Source organism: Diaphorina citri, unplaced genomic scaffold, assembly GCF_000475195.1.
Source record: "Diaphorina citri unplaced genomic scaffold, Diaci psyllid genome assembly version 1.1 scaffold1207, whole genome shotgun sequence".
Classification (NCBI taxonomy): domain Eukaryota; kingdom Metazoa; phylum Arthropoda; class Insecta; order Hemiptera; family Psyllidae; genus Diaphorina; species Diaphorina citri.
The window spans coordinates 53,817-79,885 of record NW_007378636.1 but is presented as its reverse complement, the minus strand read 5'-3'; the positions used below and the strand labels follow the sequence as shown (position 1 = coordinate 79,885).

General features: G+C 40.6%; 1 protein-coding gene across 1 annotated transcript; it reads left to right on the top strand.

The window, feature by feature from the left end:
- The first annotated feature begins 2,021 nt into the window (after positions 1–2,021).
- LOC103514720 lies at positions 2,022–24,693 on the top strand. Its single transcript, XM_026827607.1, has 17 exons — positions 2,022–2,056; positions 2,537–2,638; positions 3,075–3,231; positions 6,693–6,830; positions 7,734–7,870; positions 8,480–8,702; positions 10,988–11,165; positions 12,543–12,661; positions 14,498–14,538; positions 15,392–15,410; positions 15,752–15,889; positions 17,629–17,806; positions 19,227–19,345; positions 21,127–21,197; positions 22,706–22,791; positions 23,379–23,465; positions 24,283–24,693. The coding sequence occupies exons 1-17, from the start codon at positions 2,022–2,024 to the stop codon at positions 24,501–24,503; spliced, it is 2,049 nt and encodes a 682-aa protein (XP_026683408.1). The 3' UTR covers positions 24,504–24,693.
- The last annotated feature ends 1,376 nt before the right edge of the window (positions 24,694–26,069 follow it).

Genomic DNA, 26,069 nt, shown 5'->3' with positions numbered 1-26,069 from the left:
TATCTTGTATTAAATGTACATTATACATATTTGATGGGTCTCGATATCTTGTATGTGATGGGTCTCTTGATCTTGATTCATCAAGTATGAAATCATTTGCGAAGTAGACAGCGCCAACGGAAACAGCACTTTTAATGCACCAGTTCCCGACGGATCACGCAAGTTAAGCAACTCTGTCCGTGGTTGGTATCTGGTCTATCTGGTAACCGTGTAGGGCAGAAAGAGCTATTTCGGGTGCACTCAGCCCCGTGATGACAACTGAGGATATGGTTGAAATCCCAGCGAAAATGATCTTGCCAGTCTTGTTAACTTGGAGAGTAAGGCGCTTGCCTTGTAGGCGCTTGTTCGCGGGTTCGATTTTCGCCCGGGGCGGACTTTATCTCCAAGAGATAAGCTTCGTTTTCGAAACGGCTGGCTTTTCCTATCCCGCCGTCCATCTCTCTTCAATTTTGGGACGAAAACCCCTCATTAGTTACAGCTCTCTCTATCAAACCTGTGGTTAGAGTTGAGAATTGTGTAATTTCCTATTCTTAGCACGCGGAGTTCTCATCTTACGTTGGATTGTTAGAATCTTGAGAACAATGAATGAGGGTATACATTTCACACGTCCAATATTACTATTAGGTACTCAGTCAATAGTTTTAGTTCTAGGTCAATAGCTATACGTAACACTGCCATAGTGTAGGTACATATTAGCTGTGTCTGTAATATAGGTACCTAGCTGTAATATTTGTGTGTCATTTGTAAGTAGAGATTCCAATGGAATGTTTAGCGTTTTTGTCTACTGCAAAGGTTGCCATACTCTATAGTCTATACGAGTAGGCATACTACTAAAGGTAATACGGGTGCACTCAGCCCCGTGATGACAACTGAGGATATGGTTGAAATCCCAGCGAAAATGATCTTGCCAGTCTTGTTAACTTGGAGAGTGGGGCGCCTGCCTTGTAGGCGCTTGGTCGCGGGTTCGATTTTCGCCCGGGGCGGACTTTGTCTCCAACAGATGAGGTTCGTTTTCGAAACGGCTGGCTTTTCCTATCCTGTTGTCCATCTCTCTTCAATTTTGGACGAAAAACCCTCATTAGAATTTCGATTATATCAACTTTTATACAGAACCTCGATAATATCAACTACCCTCGGTCCCAATTAGTTGATATAATCGAACTTAAAAATAAAAGAGTATTTCTTCCCTATTTTGTTCTTTTGTACCACTAAATTTGGCCCTATTTTCATTGTTTTATACGGAATTTCGAGTATATCAACTTTTATACAGAACCTCGATAATATCAACTACCCTCGGTCCCAATTAGTTGATATAATCGAAGTTCTACTGTACTTAAGTTTTACTGTTTGCAGCTGATATAATACATATATACTCTTGTCTCTAGATCTGTTTTCTATATTAAATGTTTATTTTTCTTCATAATCATATAATTTAGTTCATGCTAAAGTATACATGCTCGTAATTTATTACTGTAATTAAGTGCTTAATTAAGCAGTGCTTGAAAAAAGTCCAAGAACAGAATGTAATTATTACAAAATCAAGGTAGATGGATAGAGAGAATATACTCTTGTCTCTAGATCTGTTTTCTATATTAAATGTTTATTTTTCTTCATAATCATATAATTTAGTTCATGCTAAAGTATACATACTCGTAATTTATTACTGTAATTAAGTGCCTAACTAAGCAGTGCTTGAAAAAAGTCCAAGAACAGAATGTATAATTATTACAAAATCAAGGTAGATGGATAGAGAGGAAATTTCCCATCCATATTTTGTTCAAATCAAATAATACCTATTTATTAGTCAGTGGCTGTAGCACGGTGAATGCACCTGTTCCCCATGGTACACTGAAGGTATCCGGATGGGTGGCCATCTGGGCAATAGCGTACTGCTGGCTTTTCCGGGCCCTATTCAGGCTGGATGAGGTTAATGTGAAATGGTGAGTAGCCTATGCTGTGCTGCACTTGAGTTTTATTGCCCACTCTGCAATACCTGGGATAGGTCACTGGTATCTATAAGAATGCACAGATACCTTGGTGTCTACCTACATCCTAGGTAGGTAGCGTGGAAGTTTCCTTCCTGAAGTAGGTGCGTGTTGGCATCAAGCTCATAATAGATAGCTTTGAGAGGAGTATACTTACTCGTAGGTATTAGTATACTCTAATCGTAAAACCCTTTCGATGAGGACTATACGACGGAATGAGAATGCTATAGAAACAGGTAAAAAGTCTAATGTAGCCGTTCTTTAATTGTTACGGGGAAAAACGGCTGTTAAAAATAATCCTTTTTTAGGATACCTAGTACCTACCTACTTCCTACTTACCTACATAATATTATAATAGAGGGAAAAATTAAATAAAATAGGTACGTATCAGCCTATTAGCCATGCAAATTCCTAAACTAGAATTCAAGAGTAGTTATAGATACCTAATACTCACATAGCCATTTAATCTACCCAACTTGGTTTTACCCATAGGTACCTCCATTGGTTTTACCAGTTTTGGTAACCTCACCCGCTCATTCCTTCTGTTTCAGATACGGTCTACTCGGTGCCAGTGGTTGTGGTAAGACCACCCTTCTCAGCTGTCTGGTAGGACGTCATCTCATCGATTTTGGTCAAATTCGGGTGTTCATCCGGTTTTATCTAGGTATCTAAGTATTAAATAGAAAGTAAAAAGCTCATGAGAGATTCATGATTAAATAGATAATAATTATTCTCATACATTATACTTTTTGTCGTTGTTAAAAATGAAAGTTCCATGATTCACCTAATTTTGGATTTGGATTACCTCGCGACCAAATTACGAAAAACCCGCCATCATGTAAGTAAAATTTCGTGGTTTAATGCCATCCAAATTTCCCATCCATATTTTGTTCAAATCAAATAATACCTATTTATTAGTCAGTGGCTGTAGCACGGTGAATGCACCTGTTCCCCATGCCTTGGTGGCCATCTGGGCTGCTGGCTTTTCCGGGCCCTATTCAGGCTGGATGTGGTTAATGTGAAATGGTGAGTAGCTTCGGATTACAACTCCCTGTATTTTTTGAGAGTTGATGTATGAGTTACCTACAGAAAGTTGATATGTGAGTTTAGAATCTATGCTGAAAGTGGTCCGATATTTCGGGTACCTGTACGAAATGACGGCCCAGGACATAGACAAGACGTACCGAGCGCTCAGCAAACTACTCAGCTTGCCCGAGGACGGGAAAGTGTTGTGTGGGGAGCTCAGGTGAGTTGGACGTAGAGTGAGTGAGTTGTGAGGAGAACTACTTTTTTCAGTGGACTACTGAGTCAATGAGTCGGATTACAACTCCCTGTATTTTTTGAGAGTTGATGTATGAGTTACCTACAGAAAGTTGATATGTGAGTTTAGAATCTATGCTGATAGGTACTTATGTCTTTGTGAGTTTTTATAATCTGACTCATTGACTATGATGACTGAGAGGAGTTAACTGGAAAATACTTAGGTATTTACCTACTTGCCTAGTTCTTTTTATTACCAAGGTAGATTGAATAATAAAATCATATAAATGATCAGTGCGGAATGTTTACAAGAGACATTCCAAGAATGCACCATACGTTCTCAAAGGAATCAACCTCACAGTGGAGAGAAATACCATGTGAGTAGTATTACACATGCTTTAATACATTTCTTCTTTTTCTTCGCCTTTTCCCGTGTTCAGACGGGGTCGGCTTTTTTCGTCAGCCTCTCAATCAGCCCTGGGGTGATTGTTTTGGTCTGACTTTTGGCTTTGGCTTCAAAAACTTTACGAGTGCCCTTTGTACTCAACCTTTGATATATCTTTAGCAAGGGGAATTTCAGGCTGGTATCCTCCCTGTTTAAAGTTCCCCCAGTAAGACTAGACTATTATAGTGTATCCATATCAATGTGAGAGCAAAAAAATAGGCATTGTTGCCAAACATGTCACATGTGCAACAGTAGAGAATCTGTAGAAGGGGAAGGTGCATTGCACAGTGCTTAATCCGACAATGAAACAAAGTCAGGTAAGGCGATATCCACCTTGCCTGTTCTGGAATCCAACCTCTGAACTTAGAGCTACCTCTGCTTTTTAGAAGAGAGAGTTTATCAAAAATAGACCTTTACCTGAATTGCAATAATGTAAGGACTTCCTGCAATCTGATACCTTCATTTTGGGTTGATGACTCATTGCTATCACATTGATCTGGATGAACTATAAGGTATTGTACAATCATAATTTTATGGTGATTGTTTTGGTCTGACTTTTGGCTTTGGCTTCAAAAACTTTACGAGTGGCCTTTGTACTCAACCTTTGATATTTCTTTAGCAAGAGGAATTTCAGGCTGGTATCCTCCCTGTTTAAAGTAAAGTCCCCCCAGTAAGACTAGACTATTATAGTGTATCCATATCAATGTGAGAGCAAAAAAATAGGCATTGTTGCCAAACATGTCACATGTGCAACAGTAGAGAATCTTTAGAAGGGGAAGGTACATTGCACAGTGCTTAATCCGACAATGAAACAAAGTCAGGTAAAGGTGATTGTTTTGGTCTGACTTTTGGCTTTGGCTTCAAAAACTTTACGAGTGCCCTTTGTACTCAACCTTTGATATTTCTTTAGCAAGGGGAATATCAGGCTGGTATCCTCCCTGTTTAAAGTCCCCCCAGTAAGACTAGACTATTATAGTGTATCCATATCAATGTGAGAGCAAAAAATAGGCATTGTTGCCAAACATGTCACATGTGCAATAGTAGAAAATCTTTAAAAGGAAAGGCAAAATAGACCTTTACCTGAATTGCAATAATGTAAGGATTTCCTGCAATCTGATACCTTCATTTTGGGTCACATTGATCTGGATGAACTGTAAGGTATTGTACAATCATAATTTTACTATAATAATTTATGTGGTGCACTTTAGGTGAACCCGTCTGTCTCTTGGCGTGCGGATGTTGTAGCGTGGTGACCCACTTACCTACATACTGCAAAGGTGTTGTTGTGACGGTCTTTAAAGGTTTTTCCTCGTTAGGAAAAAGAACCAATTAATGCCCTAGTATTCCTAGTCTGTCTCTTGGCGTGCGGATGTTGTAGCGTGGTGACCCACTTACCTACATACTGCAAAGGTGTTGTTGTGACGGTCTTTAAAGGTTTTCCTCGTTAGGAAAAAGAACCAATTAATGCCCTAGGAATTATCATGTACCTATACCAATACTTGTATTACCAGTTTTATCTACTTATAATCAGGTGTAGTCATTAATCATTCATTACCTTCCAGAGATTAAGATTTAGATATTGGCAGAGGGGTACCTATCAGAAAAACAATCTTTTCGGAAAATATACCTACGCACTGGTCAAAGTTGTACGTGTGCGCTTATATAAAATAGGTTATAATCAGGTGTAGTCATTAATCATTCATTACCTTCCAGAGATTAAGATTTAGATATTGGCAGAGGGGTACCTATCAGAAAAACAAGCTTTTCGGAAAATATACCTACGCACTGGTCAAAGTTGTACGTGTGCGCTTATCTTAAGGCCGGGCTGGGGCAAATCGGATTGAATCCAATTGGCACCAGATCGTAGCCATTAGCAGCTTGCAATCGCTGATGGCTTCATATTTGTCAGACTATTATTGATGACATAATGATTTTCCAATACCAACTCTTTGGATTACAAGTCGAACTCTCTACAACTGATACTTCAGTGGCTTATAGGTAAGCTTCTTCGGGGCCCTCAAGGTATCGTCTTGGGGCCCCTAAGTAGCGGATTGACGGGGGGTGGACTCTCCAAGTGCGATAGCGCCAATCGGGAGTTATAGCGGAACATACAGACAGACATCTAAACCAAATGCAAAACGGTCGAGTTAAAACTATCGTTCGGTCAATTAATATTATGTATGCAGGTAATTACGTAACCAACCTAACTTGCTACTTACACGAGGTCTAGTGAGTAGTGAGTAGGTATAGTAGACCAACCCGCGATAATAATGTTACCATTCTAAAGTAATTAATTGAACGTAATGATTCATAGCAAATTTTGATGAGGTCTGAACGATCTGACATTATACGGTGTTGGATAATTAGGTGGATTTTTTAATCAGATGTTATAGTGACTGATGCAAACCCAACCATACATACCTACATTACCTACCTACCTATAGGTAGTAGCTAAATATACCTACTATGTATGTATTTCTTTATTTCACATCTTCAGAAATGACTGCCAAAAACTTCAATGACGTTTCCTGAAAAGTTAGGAATTTGGATATACTGCCTTTTCATTAAGGAGGGCAGAAATCCTGACTCTATTTTGTAGACTAGGTATCCTAGGACTTATTCTGTAGATTTGATTTGATGTACCTACTCACTAGGTTTGTTTGTTTGTGATCAGTAGGTAATGTAGGTACCTACCAACCTCAGTGGTGCAGTGGTTAGCGCGGTGGACTTCGGATCTGGAGGTTGGTGGTTCGAGTCCAAGTCAAGTCAAAAAATTTAGCGTAGTGCATTAAGCGGAGAACGACATTTGTGACAAGCATTTATGCTTAACACAATTAAAATTCCTTATATAGTGTAGGTACCTAATCAAAGTGATGCGCTTGTTTGACATGGAGAGACTAACGTTTGTTTGCAAATACATAGATATTTGAAATGTTTCATTAATTTTCGCAATCAATATTATGTATCGATTATTATGATGTGTTTCCATTTTCTCTTTTCAGATCGGTCTGATGAGGGAGGGTGTGCTATTGGAAGAGTCAGAGCCCCAGAGTCTCTTGCTCCGATATAGCTGTAGCAGTCTGGAAGAAGCTTTCCTCTATTTGTGCTTCCGTCATTCTAAAGAGAAAGCCGAAAGCAAAGTAAGTGCGGGACCAAACGACCAAGGGTGTGAGATGTCTTACAAGCCACCCGGAAGAGACCTGATTCAAAAGTCATTTCCGTTAGCTTGGTTGGTGGCGCGTCTGCCTTGTAAGGGCTAGGCCGCGGGTTCGATTCCCGCCCGTGGAGGATTTTTTCCTGAACGCATAATGTTCGTTCTCGGAACGGCTGGCTTTCTTCTTTCTGTCTTCCTTCTCTCTTCGGTTTTTAATTTATTACTCTTTATTTCAGCTGTAGCAGTCTGGAAGAGGCTTTCCTCTATTTGTGCTTCCGTCATTCTAAAGAGAAAGCCGAAAGCAAAGTAAGTGCGTGGACCAAACGACCAAGGGTGTGAGATGTCTTACAAGCCACCCGGAAGAGACCTGATTTGAAAGTCATTTCCGTTAGCTTGGTTGGTGGCGCGTCTGCCTTGTAAGGGCTAGGCCGCGGGTTCGATTCCCGCCCGTGGAGGATTTTCTCCTGAACGGATAATGTTCGTTCTCGGAACGGCTGACTTTCTTCTTTCTGTCTTCCTTCTCTCTTCGATTTTTAATTTATTACTCTTTAGTTTTTGTTATGTTTATCGAAGTTACCCGTAATTACCTAACTATTAATACCTCTTAGGTGTACCTTTTTACATACATGTGTTCTAAATTTTTCCTTGTAAGGGCTAACCGCAGGTTCAATTCCCGCCCGTGGAGGATTTTTTCCTGAACGGATAATGTTCGTTCTCGGAACGGCTGGCTTTCTTCTTTCTGTCTTCCTTCTCTCTTCGATTTTTAATTTATTACTCTTTATTTCTTGTTATGTTTATCGAAGTTACCCGTAATGACCTAACTATTAATACCTCTTATGTGTCTTATGTGTACCTTTTTACATACATGTGTTCTAAATTTTTCCCCCAGAAAAATGAAGACCCCCCTCTCACGGTTCAGTGTTCCCCCGTCCTACATTCTCCCCTGGTGAGCAATGAATACATCTCATGGAGTCGATTCAAGGCGCAACTTCTCAAACAGTTCATTTGGATCAAACGAAATCTGTTGTAAGAGTTTGCTCTTTTGAACACCCACATCTTGAGACATCTTTTAGGCTCGGGTCCAAAGGTTCCTGTTGACAAGACTCGTTTATAGTCTGAAATTAATTTATAGGGAAGTATTCATCTTCTTTGTCTTTTCCCCCCCAGAAAAATGAAGACCCCCCTCTCACGGTTCAGTGTTCCCCCGTCCTACATTCTCCCCTGGTGAGCAATGAATACATCTCATGGAGTCGATTCAAGGCGCAACTTCTCAAACAGTTCATTTGGATCAAACGAAATCTGTTGTAAGAGTTTGCTCTTTTGAACACCCACTTCTTGAGACATCTTTTAGGCTCGGGTCCAAAGGTTCCTGTTGTAAAGACTCGTTTATAGTCTGAAATTAATTTATAGGGAAGTATTCATCTTCTTCGTCTTTTCCCGTGATCAGATGAAGTCGGCTTTTTCGTCAGTCTCTCAATCAGCCCTAGGGTGATTGCTTTGGACTGACATTTGGTTTTGGCTACAAAAAAATTACGAATGGATGCCCTTCGTACTCAACCTGTGCTATTTCTTTAGAACCCATAAGGAAGTACCCTGAGATTATAGTCAATTTTTGCACCATAACCTATGTTTCAGAGTCATGTCCTACGTGGTATTTCTGCCTCTGATCTGCATGTACGTGTTCAACTGTGCAGTGGGCCTCTTCCCTTCCCCTCTCCGCCTAGCCCTCATCAACGAAGAAACCAATGGCCACCCTCCGGTCAGCTGTTCCCAATCTGTGGACACGGGGTGTAATCTGACGGGCCCCATGAGTTGCCGCTACATGCAGAAGATAGAGAAGATCGGAAAAGTAGAACTGGTAATCTTCTTCTTCTTCTTCCTACTCTTCCTAATTAAATATTGTCCGCGTTTCTTGTCAGTCTCTTCCAGACAGCCCTTCCAGGAAGCCCTAAGGTAGAGCTAATCTGACGGGCCCCATGAGTTGCCGCTACATGCAGAAGATAGAGAAGATCGGAAAAGTAGAACTGGTAATCTTCTTCTTCTTCTTCTTCTTCTTCTTCCTACTCTTCCTAATTAAGTATTGTTGTGTAATCTGACGGGCCCCATGAGTTGCCGCTACATGCAGAAGATAGAGAAGATCGGAAAAGTAGAACTGGTAATCTTCTTCTTCTTCCTACTATTCCTAATTAAATATTGTCAGCGTTTCTTGTCAGTCTCTTCCAGACAGCCCTTCCAGGAAGCCCTAAAGTAGAGCTGGTAGTAGACCTGCAAAATATGTAGATTCTGAGAGAGTTAACGAAAATGAATTTTTCCCGCGACTGCCCTTTCAATGTCCTAGAAGTCTTTAAAAAAAATAAGATTTTATAGAGGGAATTTTAACTGCAAGGTGTTATCGCCTTGAAATCGGAGGGTAACTTGGGGGCAAAACCGGTCCATATCCTAGATTTGTAGATTCGTGTAAGCTTAATCCGACCTTTAGAGGGCTGTTTGCCCCTATACCGCTTTGAAATCCTGAAATCGCCTTGAAATCCTGTCTTCCTTCTCGAGAGAAGGAAGACAGGATAGGAGAAAGCCCACTGAAAAAAAAAAAAAAATAACAAGATTCTATAGAGGGAATTGTAACTGCAATGTGTTCTCGCCTTGAAATCGAAGAGGGGAGTAAGACAGGATAGAAGAAAGCCAGCCGTTCCGAGAACGAACCTTATCCGTTGAGGATAAAATCCGAGAAAGACGTGCTACGCTCCAAGCTAACTCCGAGAAGTCCCATTTTCAAAGTTAGGTACTGATTTTAGATCGCCAAGAGGTCTTATATTAAATACGAATTTTCTTCATGTCCATGACCATCCCTTCCATGGTGATCCCTGGATAACGTTCCTGCTTGTGTACCTGCAGGGAATCTGCGGTACCATGTTTGGTAAGTGAAACAAGCTGGGTCCGTCCCTCCGGGAATTTTTTAGCCCGTAGTTTATTCGATCAAGGTTAAAGAATACCTTTGTACCTACCTAATTTGTTTAATATTCAGTTTATTATCATTCCCACGGTTCAGTGTTCCCCCGTCCTACATTCTCCCCTGGTGAGCAATGAATACATCTCATGGAGTCGATTCAAGGCGCAACTTCTCAAACAGTTCATTTGGATCAAACGAAATCTGTTGTAAGAGTTTGCTCTTTTGAACACCCACATCTTGAGACATCTTTTAGGCTCGGGTCCAAAGGTTCCTGTTGACAAGACTCGTTTATAGTCTGAAATTAATTTATAGGGAAGTATTCATCTTCTTTGTCTTTTCCCGTGATCAGATGAAGTCGGCTTTTTCGTCAGTCTCTCAATCAGCCCTAGGGTGATTGCTTTGGACTGACATTTGGTTTTGGCTACAAAAAAATTACGAATGGATGCCCTTCGTACTCAACCTGTGCTATTTCTTTAGAACCCATAAGGAAGTACCCTGAGATTATAGTCAATTTTTGCACCATAACCTATGTTTCAGAGTCATGTCCTACGTGGTATTTCTGCCTCTGATCTGCATGTACGTGTTCAACTGTGCAGTGGGCCTCTTCCCTTCCCCTCTCCGCCTAGCCCTCATCAACGAAGAAACCAATGGCCACCCTCCGGTCAGCTGTTCCCAATCTGTGGACACGGGGTGTAATCTGACGGGCCCCATGAGTTGCCGCTACATGCAGAAGATAGAGAAGATCGGAAAAGTAGAACTGGTAATCTTCTTCTTCTTCCTACTATTCCTAATTAAATATTGTCAGCGTTTCTTGTCAGTCTCTTCCAGACAGCCCTTCCAGGAAGCCCTAAAGTAGAGCTGGTAGTAGACCTGCAAAATATGTAGATTCTGAGAGAGTTAACGAAAATGAATTTTTCCCGCCACTGCCCTTTCAATGTCCTAGAAGTCTTTAAAAAAATAATAAGATTTTATAGAGGGAATTGTAACTGCAAGGTGTTATCGCCTCGAAAGCGAAGAGGGGAGTAAGACAGGATAGAAGAAAGCCAGCCGTTCCAAGAACGTACCTTATCTGTTGAGGATAAAATCCGAGAAAGACGTGCTACGCTCCAAGCTAACTCCGAGAAGTCCCGTTTTCAGAGTTACTGATTTTAGATCGCCAAGAGGTCTTATACGAATTTTCTTCATGTCGATTCCAGGTTCAGTTTAACAACATGGCGGAGGCCCGGGAAGCTGTGGGTCACGGTAAACTCTGGGGCACCATGCAATTCACGTCCAACTTTACTCAATCGTTCCTCAACCGATATGAGATGGGGCGAGATACAGAACCGCTGGACATCTATCATTCCAACGTGTACCTGAGTCTGGACATGACAGGTAAGGTTTTCACTGTGGCCGAGTGGTCAAAAGCACTGCCTCTCAACCCGGAGGTGCTGAGTTCGAATCCCGGTGAGGGCGGAAATTTTTTAACCAGACTTTTCCGTTCTTGGATGGGTATGGCTGTAAAAGAGTGTAATGGAAAGCGTTTTACGATTCATCTGTTTAATCAGTTTGCACGGATTAATGTGCACAGAGCGTGTATGGCCGGCCTGAAGTATATTTCTTTCAAAAGCTCATCCTTGAACTTTTGTTAAATATTTAGACCAGTCATAATTAATTGTCCTTATAGTTACTCACTTAGGTATACCTAACTATGTATATCTTAAACCTTTTGTAGACTCATAAACTCATAATAAAAGAACACGCTTTATGTGTTTCTGTAGATTTAGGTAGGTACCTACTTACCAAAGTACATGCGTATGTACTTTGAACTTTAATTGTCAACTTATTTGTTGTGGTTTGATCAAGAGTTTGTTCTTTATACAAATGTCAAGTATTCAAATGTCATTCATTTGAATATTGTTGTGGTTTGATCAAGAGTTTTTTTCTTTATACAAATGTCAAGTATACAAATATTCATTCATGTCATATCAAGTCATAATTACATAATTATGTTACTGATTTTAGATCATTTGTCCAGGTATAGGTGAACTTTAATTGTCAACTTATTTGTTGTGGTTTGATCAAGAGTCTTTATACAAATGTCAAGTATTCAAATGTCATTCATTTGAATTGCTGTGGTTTGATCAAGAGTTTGTTCTTTATACAAATGTTAAGTATACAAATATTCATTCATGTCATATCAAGTCATAATTACATAATTATGTTACTGATTTTAGATCATTTGTCCAGGTATAAGTTCATGTTAACATAACGAGTAACCAAATTACCAAACCAGTGTGAATGGGTTTAGTCTTTGGTAGAAGGGTATTTTATTTGTTGGCAATGATGGATTTGGCACTGGTTGCCATATTATTATGAATTGTTGTTATGTGTGTGGAAAAGTGCCAAAAAAGGCAACATAAAGAGTTAGGGCTGATTGAGAGGCTGACGAAAAACGTCATTCGTCTGTACACCGGAAAAGGTGAAGAAAAAAAAAAGAAGAAAGAAGATGCTGCATAGGTGCTGTAGACTAGACTCGTATGGGCTAGATAGATAGAAGTTAGAACATCCCTGGACATTCGTTTCCAGTACTTTCGAGCTTTTGGTTCATAGCAGGGACAAAATGAACACTATTGGAATGATTGTCATCTTGGTATTTGTGATTTTCCCGGACATCCGTTTCCAGTACTTTCGAGCTTTTGGTTCATAGCAGGAACAAAATGAACACCATTGGAATGATTGTCAGCTTGGTATTTGTGATTTCCCCCACAGATTTCATCACTTCATTTTACTTGCAAGGTCTCATGTACGATTCCTTCCGTCAATTCTACGGCGACTTCTTGGAAGCTTGTGGCAATCATCGGAATGTGTCTCATTCTCCTCCTTTACGGGTAAATTTGTTATTCGTCCGAATTTTTCCCGGATGTCCTTTAGGCAATTTAAATGAGAGTGTTCCCACTTACGTACGACACGATTCTTTTCCCGAATGACACAAAATGTCCTTGTACCTTCTAGGCAATGTAATGTAAATGAGAGCGTTCCCACACTTACGTACGACACGATTCTTTTCCCGAACGACACAAAATGTCCTTGTAGGTACCTTCCACATTGAATGGGTGGACATTGTAGATACCTACTTATTTTATGCGTTCATATTCTATTAGAGAAGTCATACCTGTAGGTGTCTGAGATATGAGCCAATTTGTTATTTAATCTGTTATACAACGCGTTCTACAGGTTTGCATGGGAGTATTGTTTTTGTAATGGGTTCAAAACCTCAAGTGGTTCAAAAATTGGGATCTTGATTTATCATCAGTATACTCGTAGGTACTTAAACACATTGAATGGGTGGACATTGTAGATACCTACTTATTTTATGCGTTCATATTCTATTAGAGAAGTCATACCTGTAGGTGTCTGAGATCTGAGCCAAATTGTTATTTAATCTGTTATACAACGCGTTCAACAGGTTTGCATGGGAGTATTGTTTTCAAGAAGGGTATTATTTTTGTAATGGGTTCAAAACCTCAAGTGGTTCAAAAATTGGGATCTTGATTTATCATCAGTATACTCGTAGGTACTTGAACCATGCCTTTCCTTGGGTACCGGCCCTGGTTGATGATTTATCCGCACAAGTCTACACTAAAGGCCGTAGTACACAGAAATCTTTGGAGTCTTGAGCTCACATGACGTGATAGTAGTGTGGTTGTCCCGAATGAGATTCACTACAATATTATGGGAAAACTTTGAGCTACATCTGTCTGACTCCCCATGAGTTCACGTGACGTGATGGTAGTGTTTTTCTACCTTCGTGTCCAAACATAGTCGACCTCACATGACGTGATAGTAGTGTGGTTGTCCCGAATGAGATTCACTACAATATTATGGGAAAACTTTGAGCTACATCTGTCTGACTCCCGATGAGTTCACGTGACGTGATGGTAGTGTTTTTCTACCTTTGTGTCCAAACATAGTCGACCGGCTGTCGATCGACGAGCTGAATCTATGTTGTCGAGGCAGTGTGGACGGTTCAGTCGACATCGATTGACTATGTGTAGACACACCTTAATAGTTCTCTGCGTAAAATTCGTTCTCTGTATATTTGGGTGTTGAACATTTTCTGTCTGTTTTCAGTGGCGGACAACAGAGGCGGGTCTCCCTGGCCATCACCCTGCTACACAATCCCGACCTCCTTATACTGGATGAACCCACCGCCGGCACTGATCCAGTTCTATCCTCTACCATCCCCTGGCCATCACCCTGCTACACAATCCCGACCTCCTCATACTGGATGAACCCACCGCCGGCACTGATCCAGTTCTATCCTCTACCATTTGGAATCATTTGCTGGGCCTCACCGCTCAGGGGAAAACAGTCATCGTTACCACTCACTATATCGAGGAGGCTAGACAGGCCGATGTGGTAAGTGTCATATTGACCTCAGCAGCTCAGTTGTTATGGCGGTGGACTTCGGATTCGGAGGTTCGCGGTTTGAGTCCAAGTCAAGTTATGAAATTTAAGTCATTATTATTGAGCTCTTTAAAGAGGTTGAACGCCACTCTATAACTGCCAATAGGTACCTTCTAGGCAATGTAATGTAAATGAGAGTGTTCCCACACTTACGTACGACACGATTTTTCAAGAAGGAACAGGCCTTTAGGTTTTTTCTTTTGTTCATTCCTCGAGTTTTAACTTTTATTTTCCTTTTTTTTACTTTCCATTTTCAGTTCGAGACACCCGTTTTCGGGAGGCTAGACAGGCCGATGTGGTAAGTGTCATATTGACCTCAGCAGCTCAGTTGTTATGGCGGTGGACTTCGGATTCGGAGGTTCGTGGTTTGAGTCCAAGTCAAGTTATGAAATTTAAGTCATTATTATTGAGCTCTTTGATAGAGGTTGAACGTCACTTTATAACTGCCAAGATTTTTAATTAAGGCGGTTTTTCACATTCTCGCCAGAGCCATTCACTCAGCCTGAGAGATTTAGGGAAAAGCCAGCCAAAGAATAGGCTGCTGGGGTCAAAGGACTTTTTAGTCTCATTCGAGCAGGATAAACAAGGTATATTCTATACGAACTTTGAAGTAGGTCAAGATATACATACAAGCCAGCCAAAGAATAGGCTGCTGGGGTCAAAGGACTTTTTAGTCTCATTCGAGCAGGATAAACAAGGTATATTCTATACGAACTTTAAAGTAGGTCAAGATATACATATACCGAGGTGTGATAAAAGTTGGCCGTCAAAGCAAACAAATAGGACTGCTCGTAAAGTGCTATTGTAGATTCCTAATAGTCACTATAGTCAGCCAACGCACTTCGACATTATGAAGAAGAAAGATGGACAATAAAAGTGAATGTTATTTGAAGTAGGATATTTTGTGTGTCTAGGACTCAGAGTGTTAATGCTAGGCCGTATTCAGGGGGATGACGAGAAGCCGACCTTTAGGGCTGTTTGCGCCTATACCTCATATCCTAGATTCGTAGAAGCCGACCTTTAGGGCTGTTTGCGCCTATACCTCATATCCTAGATTCGTAGAAGCCGACCTTTAGGGCTGTTTGCCCTTAGACCTAAGCCTCGAAGTAGGCTTTTTGTGTACCAAATCCTGACTCTATTTTGTAGACTAGGTATCCTAGGACTTATTCTGTAGATTTGATATGATGTACCTACTCACTAGGTTTGTTAGTTTGTGATCAGTAGGGAGTGTAGGTACCTAATCAAAGTGATGCGCTTGTTTGACATGCCTATTTTGTAGACTAGGTATCCTAGGACTTATTCTGTAGATTTGATATGATGTACCTACTCACTAGGTTTGTTAGTTTGTGATCAGTATGTAGTGTAGGTGCCTAATCAAAGTGACGCGTTTGTTTGACATGCAGAGACTAACGTTTGTTTGCAAATACATAGATATTTAATATATTTCATTTATTTTCGCAATCAATATTATGTATCGATTATTACGATGTGTTTCCATTTTCTCTTTTCAGATCGGTCTAATGAGGGAGGGCGTGCTATTGGAAGAGTCAGAGCCACAGAGTCTCCTGCTCCGATATAGCTGTAGCAGTCTGGAAGAGGCTTTCCTCTATTTGTGCTTCCGTCATTCCAAAGAAAAAGCCGAAAGCAAAGTAAGTGCGTGGACCAGACGACCAAGGGTGTGAAAGAGTTTATCAAAAATAGACCTTTACCTGAATTGCAATAATGTAAGGATTTCCTGCAATCTGATACCTTCATTTTGGGTCACATTGATCTGGATGAACTGTAAGGTATTGTACAATCATAATTTTACTATAATAATTTATGTGGTGCACTTTAGGTGAACCCGTCTGTCTCTTGGCGTGCGGATGTTGTAGCGTGGTGACCCACTTACCTACATACTGCAAAGGTGTTGTTGTGACGGTCTTTAAAGGTTTTTCCTCGTTAGGAAAAAGAACCAATTAATGCCCTAGGAATTATCATGTACCTATACCAATACTTGTATTACCAGTTTTATCTACTTATAATCAGGTGTAGTCATTAATCATTCATTACCTTCCAGAGATTAAGATTTAGATATTGGCAGAGGGGTACCTATCAGAAAAACAATCTTTTCGGAAAATATACCTACGCACTGGTCAAAGTTGTACGTGTGCGCTTATATAAAATAGGGCTTATCTTAAGGCCGGGCTGGGGCAAATCGGATTGAATCCAATTGGCACCAGATCGTAGCCATTAGCAGCTTGCAATCGCTGATGGCTTCATATTTGTCAGACTATTATTGATGACATAATGATTTTCCAATACCAACTCTTTGGATTACAAGTCGAACTCTCTACAACTGATACTTCAGTGGCTTATAGGTAAGCTTCTTCAGGGCCCTCAAGGTATCGTCTTGGGGCCCCTAAGTAGCGGATTGACGGGGGGTAGACTCTCCAAGTGCGATAGCAAGGGCCACGTATATCTATCTGGCCCACAAATTGGCCTTTCACAGCTTTGCCCCTTACAAATCCTCAACCGGAAGATTCGGGCCCCCAAAGTTTCGCCCGGGGGCCCCTAGGTAGCGGATTGACGGGGGGTGGACTCTTCCAGCTTGATATAGCCGCAGGGGCTATAAATATCTACCTACGTGACCTACAATTTTTTTTTTTTCGCAACTTTGCCCCTCACGAATTCTCAACGGAAAGACTGAACCAGGGCTTGGGAGGCTTGGTTTTAATCAACATAAATAGGTGAGGAATTTAGTTATCTTGGTTGTTTTTCTACGTTTTTCTTGGTTCTAAGTAACTCTTTCATGTAGGCGCAACCGGCAATATACAAATATGTACTTGCATTATGTATGAACATATTCCGGTATGCTCCTTTTCATTCCGCAAAAAAATCAAAGCTGGAAAAAAAGTGGAAAATGAGCAAGGGCATTAGGTATTGGACCCTTGGACCCATCAAGCTACATATTTGTGTACATACCTACCTCTAATGTAGAAAGGTAGAACCCACCGTACGAGCGAAATTTTTCGAACTGTCACGGCCTTCCAGGAAGCCCTAAAGTAGAGCTGGTAGTAGACCTGCAAAATATGTAGATTCTGAGAGAGTTAACGAAAATGAATTTTTCCCGCCACTGCCCTTTCAATGTCCTAGAAGTCTTTAAAAAAATAATAAGATTTTATAGAGGGAATTGTAACTGCAAGGTGTTATCGCCTCGAAAGCGAAGAGGGGAGTAAGACAGGATAGAAGAAAGCCAGCCGTTCCAAGAACGTACCTTATCTGTTGAGGATAAAATCCGAGAAAGACGTGCTACGCTCCAAGCTAACTCCGAGAAGTCCCGTTTTCAGAGTTACTGATTTTAGATCGCCAAGAGGTCTTATACGAATTTTCTTCATGTCGATTCCAGGTTCAGTTTAACAACATGGCGGAGGCCCGGGAAGCTGTGGGTCACGGTAAACTCTGGGGCACCATGCAATTCACGCCCAACTTTACTCAATCGTTCCTCAACCGATATGAGATGGGGCGAGATACAGAACCGCTGGACATCTATCATTCCAACGTGTACCTGAGTCTGGACATGACAGGTAAGGTTTTCACTGTGGCCGAGTGGTCAAAAGCACTGCTTCTCTAGCCGGAGGTGCTGAGTTCGAATCCCGGTGAGGGCGGAAATTTTTTAACCAGACTTTTCCGTTCTTGGATGGGTATGGATGTAAAAGAGTGTATTGGAAAGCGTTTTACCATTCATCCCTGCCTCTCAACCCGGAGGTGCTGAGTTCGAATCCCGGTGAGGGCGGAAATTTTTTAACCAGACTTTTCCGTTCTTGGATGGGTATGGCTGTAAAAGAGTGTAATGGAAAGCGTTTTACGATTCATCTGAGGTGCTGAGTTCGAATCCCGGTGAGGGCGGAAATTTTTTAACCAGACTTTTCCGTTCTTGGATGGGTATGGATGTAAAAGAGTGTAATGGAAAGCGTTTTACGATTCATCTGTTTAATAAGTTTGCACGGATTAATGTGCACAGAGCGTGTATGGCCGGCCTGAAGATAGTTAGAAGTTAGGACATCCGTTTCCAGTACTTTCGAGCTTTTGGTTCATAGCAGGGACAAAATGAACACTATTGGAATGATTGTCAGCTTGGTATTTGTGTTGCACAGAGCGTGTATGGCCGGCCTGAAGTATATTTCTTTCAAAAGCTCATCCTTGAACTTTCGTCAAATATTTAGGCCAGTCATAATCAATTGTCCTTATAGTTACTCACTTAGGTATACCTAACTATGTATATCTTAAACCTTTTGTAGACTCATAAACTCATAATAAAAGAACACGCTTTATGTGTTTCTGTAGATTTAGGTAGGTACCTACTTACCAAAGTACATGCGTATGTACTTTGAACTTTAATTGTCAACTTATTTGTTGTGGTTTGATCAAGAGTCTTTATACAAATGTCAAGTATTCAAATGTCATTCATTTGAATTGTTGTGGTTTGATCAAGAGTTTGTTCTTTATACAAATGTCAAGTATACAAATATTCATTCATGTCATATCAAGTCATAATTACATATGTTACTGAATTTAGATCATTTGTCCAGGTATAAGTTCATGACAACATAACGAGTAACCAAATTACCAAACCAGTGTGAATGGGTTTAGTCTTTGGTAGAAGGGTATCTTATTTGTTGGCAATGATGGATTTGGCACTGGTTGCCATATTATTATGAATTGTTGTTATGTGTGTGGAAAAGTGACAAAAAAGAGTTAGGGCTGATTGAGAGGCTGACGAAAAACGTCATTCGTCTGTACATCGGAAAAGGTGAAGAAAAAAAAAAAGAAGAAAGAAGATGCTGTATAGGTGCTGTAGACTAGACTCGTATGGGCTAGATAGTTAGAAGTTAGAACATCCCTGGACATCCGTTTCCAGTACTTTCGAGCTTTTGGTTCATAGCAGGGACAAAATGAACACTATTGGAATGATTGTCAGCTTGGTATTTGTGTTTTCCCCCACAGATTTCATCACTTCATTTTACTTGCAAGGTCTCATGTACGATTCCTTCCGTCAATTCTACGGCGACTTCTTGGAAGCTTGTGGCAATCATCGGAATGTGTCTCATTCTCCTCCTTTACGGGTAAATTTGTTATTCGTCCGATTTTTTTCCCCGGATGTCCTTTAGGCAATTTAAATGAGAGTGTTCACACTTACGTACGACACGATTCTTTTCCCGAACGACACAAAATGTCCTTGTACACTTCTTGGAAGCTTGTGGCAATCATCGGAATGTGTCTCATTCTCCTCCTTTACGGGTAAATTTGTTATTCGTCCGATTTTTTTTCCCAGATGTCCTTTAGGCAATTTAAATGAGAGTGTTCCTTTCACATCCATTCAAATTCATATTTTATTCGTATACAGGGTGTTTAATAGAAAGTCTTTCCAAGGGCTGGGTTTCTTGGGAACCGCTCAGATTCTTAGAATATCCGCAAACATCGAACCACTATTTCTCCACTGACATTATACGGTGTTGGATTATTAGGTGGATTTTTTAATCAGATGTTATAGTGACTGATGCAAACCCAACCATACATACCTACATCACCTACCTACCTATAGGTAGTAGCTAAATATACTATGTATGTATTTCTTTATTTCACATCTATTCAAATTCATATTTTATTCGTATACAGGGTGTTTAATAGAAAGTCTTTCCAAGGGCTGGGTTTCTTGGGAACCGCTCAGATTCTTAGAATATCCGCAAACATCGAACCACTATTTCTCCATTTTTTTGGGGGTCAATTTTTCAGCCATGGATTTTCGACCCTGTTTTTTTCTTACATTTTCCTATGGGATTCTCGAGAAATCCAGCCCCTGTGAAATACTTTACTAACACATTGAATGGGTGGACATTGTAGATACCTACTTATTTTATGCGTTCATATTCTATTAGAGAAGTCATACCTGTAGGTATCTGAGCCAAATTGTTATTTAATCTCTTATACAACGCGTTCAACAGGTTTGCATGGGAGTATTGTTTTCAAGAAGGGTATTGTTTTTGTAATGGGTTCAAAACCTCAAGTGGTTCAAAAATTGGGATCTTGATTTATCATCAGTATACTCGTAGGTACATGAACCATCATGCCTTTCCTTGGGTACCGGCCCTGGTTGATGATTTATCCGCACAAGTCTACACTAAAGGCCGTAGTACACAGAAAACTTTGGAGTCTTGAGCTCACATGACGTGATAGTAGTGTGGATGTCCTGAATGAGATTCACTACAATATTATGGGAAAACTTTGAGCTACATCTGTCTTACTCCCCATGAGTTCACGTGACGTGATGGTAGTGTTTTTCTACCTTTGTGTCCAAACATAATCGACCGGCTGTCGATCGACGAGCTGAATCTATGTTGTCGAGTGGCCGGTTCAGTCGACATCGATCGACGGCCGGTCGACTATGTGTGGGCACCCCTTAACAGTTCGCCACGTAAAGTTCGCTCTCTGTGTATTTGGGTCGACTTCTTGGAAGCTTGTGGCAATCATCGGAATGTGTCTCATTCTCCTCCTTTACGGGTAAATTTGTTATTCGTCCGATTTTTTTCCCAGATGTCCTTTAGGCAATTTAAATGAGAGTGTTCCCACTTACGACACGATTCTTTTCCCGAATGACACAAAATGTCCTTGTACCTTCTAGGCAAGGTAATGTAAATGAGAGTGTTCCCACTTACGTACGACACGATTCTTTTCCCGAACGACACAAAATGTCCTTGTACCTTCTAGACAATGTTATGTAAATGAGAGTGTTCCCACACTTACGTACGACACGATTTTTCAAGAAGGAACAGGCCTTTAGGATTTTTCTTTTCTTCATTTCTCGAGTTTTAACTTTTATTTTCCTTTTTTTACTTTCCATTTTCAGTTCGAGACACCCGTTTTCGGATCCTTCACTGCATCCTACTCGGAGTTTACTGCTCCGGCTGTGATTTGCTTGTAAGTATAGGGACACAAATAACGCCTAGATGAAAATAGATAAGTAGGTAATTAGGATAATTAGGTACCTACCTACCTTTTTTGATGAGTTAAAATATTCAATCGGTTCCGACCAAATCACTCTCCTCCTTTACGGGTAAATTTGTTATTCGTCCGATTTTTTTCCCCGGATGTCCTTTAGGCAATTTAAATGAGAGTGTTCACACTTACGTACGACACGATTCTTTTCCCGAACGACACAAAATGTCCTTGTACCTTGTAGGCAATGTAATGTAAATGAGAGTGTTCCCACACTTACGTACGACACGATTTTTCAAGAAGGAACAGGCCTTTGGGATTTTTCTTTTGTTCATTTCTCGAGTTTTAACTTATTTTCCTTTTTTTTTACTTTCCATTTTCAGTTCGAGACACCCGTTTTCGGGTCCTTCACTGCATCGTACTCGGAGTTTACTGCTCCGGCTGTGATTTGCTTGTAAGTATAGGTACACAAATAACGCCTAGATGAAATTAGATAAAGTAATTAGGATAATTGGGTACCTACCTTTTTTGATGAGTTAAAATATTCAATCAGTTCCGACCAAATCACTTAATCAGGCTTATTCTCCAAATTTCCTAAACGGAGTCCAACAAAACGTAAGGCATTAGAGTCTAGTCCGATTTTCTAAAACAGTAGGTAGGTCTATTGGTCTATGTAGTAGATTAATATGTACCTACTTATTGGTTTCTGTTGCCTCGGTAGGTACATCATACGATGCTAAAGAAACCGAAGAATGTGCCATTTTATCCACGTCTTACCTATGTAGATTATGGTGAAAAGTAACTCATACCTAAAACAATCCGACGCGACGTTAGGACGTATTACTCAAATAATCAGGTGTAAAAACCCTCTGAAAGGTCATCATACGATGCTAAAGAAACCGAAGAATGTGCCATTTTATCCACGTCTTACCTATGTAGATTATGGTGAAAAGTAACTCATACCTGAAACAATCCGACGCGACGTTAGGACGTATTACTCAAATAATTAGGTGTAAAAACCCTCTGCAAGTTCAAGTGGACCACCTCGAGATAAGTAATTTAACTACCTATGTATCCTTACATAATACACAATAAAATATAGATACAACTTACCTACCTACCGTCATAATGATTATTTCGTATTTCTTATGTCACCAGAGCTAGGTACCTACCCAGTAACTCACAAAAGCAATAGAAATTGGGGATCGAGTCCGGCAGGCAACACTTTTTTTTTTGTGACCTACCTGAAAACTATTTGGTTGCAAAGTTATAACAAGGTATCCAAAAATTTGAGTAAAAGTGGTGCAAAGTCACCTCAGTTTACGGTACCTACAAAAAGACTTTTCCGTACGCATCTCAAAATTTCCCTACGTACGGAAATTCCCCTGCGTATGACAACTGGCAACACTGTTCGAAAAATTTGAATTTTCGCGGGTCTCGTCTGATGTTGATGCTCGGTGAAGCTAGCCCATCTTTTAAAAAGAAAAAAGAAAGGAAAACCGGAAAATTTTCTATGGTGATCCCTGGATAACGTTCCTGCTTGTGTACCTGCAGGGAATCTGCGGTACCATGTTTGGTAAGTGAAAAAAGGTGAAAAAAAACCTAAATATTCAACTAATAATAATCTAATAAATAGGTAGATAAATTTATACGTTTTACCTGATAACGTTAGGAGCTAAATATTCAAGGGGGTGATAATCTCAAAGGGGCCAATGAAATTGGGACATTTTTTTTTTTTTTCAAGGGGTAATTTTTTGTTACACAACAACTTACACTAGGCACCTAGAGGGCTAGAGCTACCGATAGTAGGTAATCCACTAAGTTAAGTTTGTAGGTAGGTACTTACAACATAGAAAGAGATGTTTAAACATTTCGTATTGCATACACACAATAATTTCAGGCGTTCATAAGAAACGCCCCTCTAAGTTACACCGAGATCGACTGTTATCTGTACGGGTTCAACCGGGACTTATTTTCCTTAAAGAGTTCTTAAGAAGCGTCTTCGCCTATCGATTCTATCGCCACTTTTGATCAGGCAATGTCGATTGGTACCGTAAAGTATACCTCGGTAAGTAGGCAGGTAAATATAGGTACCTACTACCATAATGTTTTCGATTCAAAAATTTTTAACATTTTTTTTTACTTTTTTTATTCATTTTCCAGGGATTCTCATTTGCTTCATCACGAAACAAGAACAACTCGCTGGTTTCGGCATTATGGCCGCATCCATACCCATCATGACATTGAGCGGTGAGTACATACTACGATCGAATGAGCACGAGGCACTGTGCTTTAACTATCCTAAAGCTGTGTCCACACATAGTCGACAGTCGTCGATCGACGACGGGAATCTATGTTGTCGAGGCAGTGTGGACGGTTTCAGTCGACATCGAACAATCGACACAGGACGTTACTACGTCGGGTGGGTAATTCTAGTATTAAGTTAGTAATAATAAACACGAGGCACTGTGCTTTAACTACCCTAAAGCTGTGTCCACACATAGTCGACAGTCGTCGATCGACGACGGGAATCTATGTTGTCGAGGCAGTGTGGACGGTTTCAGTCGACATCGAACAATCGACACAGGACGTTACTACGTCGGGTGGGTAATTCTAGTATTAAGTTAGTAATAATAAACCCAGAACACTCTAAGAAGGTGCGGGTCTCCTCTTTGATAGCTCTTATCAAAGGGGATACGAGGCACTGTGCTTTAACTACCCTAAAGCTGTGTCCACACATAGTCGACAGTCGTCGATCGACGACGGGAATCTATGTTGTCGAGGTAGTGTGGACGGTTTCAGTCGACATCGAACAATCGACACAGGACGTCACTACGTCGGGTGGGTAATTCTAGTATTAAGTTAGTAATAATAAATCCAGAACACTCTAAGAAGGTCCGGGTCTCCTCTTTGATAGCTCTTATCAAAGGGGAGACCTACACGTTCAAACAAATGGTAAATTGAACTCTCCATTGGCTTAGATACCTAAGCCAGCGGCGCTAACAGTTCTGTTTTTAATGGATCACTGAAATTAAGCATCAATTAAAATTCATCATTTGGTTCCCAGGTTTGATCTGGCCCGTGCAGGCTCAGCCCGACTACTTGCGCTACTTCAGTCAAATGTTACCCATCACCTGTTCCATAGACGCGGTCCGGGGCCTCACTATACGAGGCTACCCTTTCTCTCATCCTATGGTTTACATGGGGTTCGTGTCTAGTATCTGCTGGAGTTTTGTCCTGGTCCTCTGGTCTTATATTCAAGTCAAACGAAATGATGGAGCTCCCTGAATACACATCGTACCACCGATATTTTAGGAACGCGGTAGCGCTCCGCCCCACCAAGAAATAGTCAAGAAAGTTCGACAGAGCTACTTGAAATATTACATTCCACAGATGGGGCATATGCGACAGATTTCTACTCTTTAGCTGTGAGCACACATAGTCGACGATCGACCGTCGCGTCAATCGATGTGAAAAACATTCCACAGATGGGGCATATGCGACAGATGTCTACTCTTTAGCTGTGAGCACACATAGTCGACGATCGACCGTCGCGTCAATCGATGTGAAAATCTGCCTCGGTGGCGTAGTGGTTCGATCCCTGCCGAGGCAGGGAATTTTATCCTCATTTATTTGAGAATTTGACCACATAATAATAGAGCTCTAAGGGTTAGGTCGTAGAGAACGCCTCCGGCGTTAACCTCGCCTAGTGGTTACCTTCCACTCAAGAGTCTATTATTATTATTAAAAAATACAAAAGACAACTTTTTTTCCAGTCGATCGACGGTCGTCCACTATGTGTGGACACAGCTTCTCCATTAAAAAATAGTTACATTTGCTGTCAAATGTTTCATCATACGATGCTAAAGAAACCGAAGAATGTGCCATTTTATCCACGTCTTACCTATGTAGATTATGGTGAAAAGTAACTCATACCTACCTGAAACAATCCGACGCGACGTTAGGACGTATTACTCAAATAATTAGGTGTAAAAACTCTCTGCAAGTTCAAGTGGACCACCTCGAGATAAGTAATTTAACTACCTATGTATCCTTACATAATACACAATAAAATATAGATACAACTTACCTACCTACCGTCATAATGATTATTTCGTATTTCTTATGTCACCAGAGCTAGGTACCGGGTACCCAGTAACTCACAAAAGCAATAGAAATTGGGGATCGAGTCCGGCAGGCAACACTATAATACACAATAAAATATAGATACAACTTACCTACCTACCGTCATAATGATTATTTCGTATTTCTTATGTCACCAGAGCTAGGTACCCAGTAACTCACAAAAGCAATAGAAATTGGGGATCGAGTCCGGCAGGCAACACTTTTTTTTGTGACCTACCTACAAAAAGACTTTTCCGTACGCATCTCAAAATTTCCCTACGTACGGAAATTCCCTTGCGTATGACAATTGGCAACACTGTTCGAAAAATTTGAATTTTCGCGGGTCTCGTCTCATGTAAACGCTCGGTGAAGCTAGCCCATCTTTCAAAAAGAAAAAAGAAAGGAAAACCGGAAAATTTTCTTTTTTGGGAAATTTAAACTTTCTTTTCCACATTTTTCTGTCTCATTCTCTTTAATTAAAAATTTAAACCAGTTTTCCGGCTATCTCATTGCCATTGCCCAGTGTGCCCAGATAATTTTCTGACCTTACTCCCCGTCTTGGGTTTCCCAGTTTTTCTACTAGGAAACTAGGATAGAGTTCATCGACAAAACTCAAAATGAGTGATGCAGGAAATTGGTGTCTCATTGAAAGTGATCCTGGAGTGTTTACTGAATTAATCAGAGGATTTGGTAAGTCACCATACCTAACAGGCTTAACACCAGACAAGT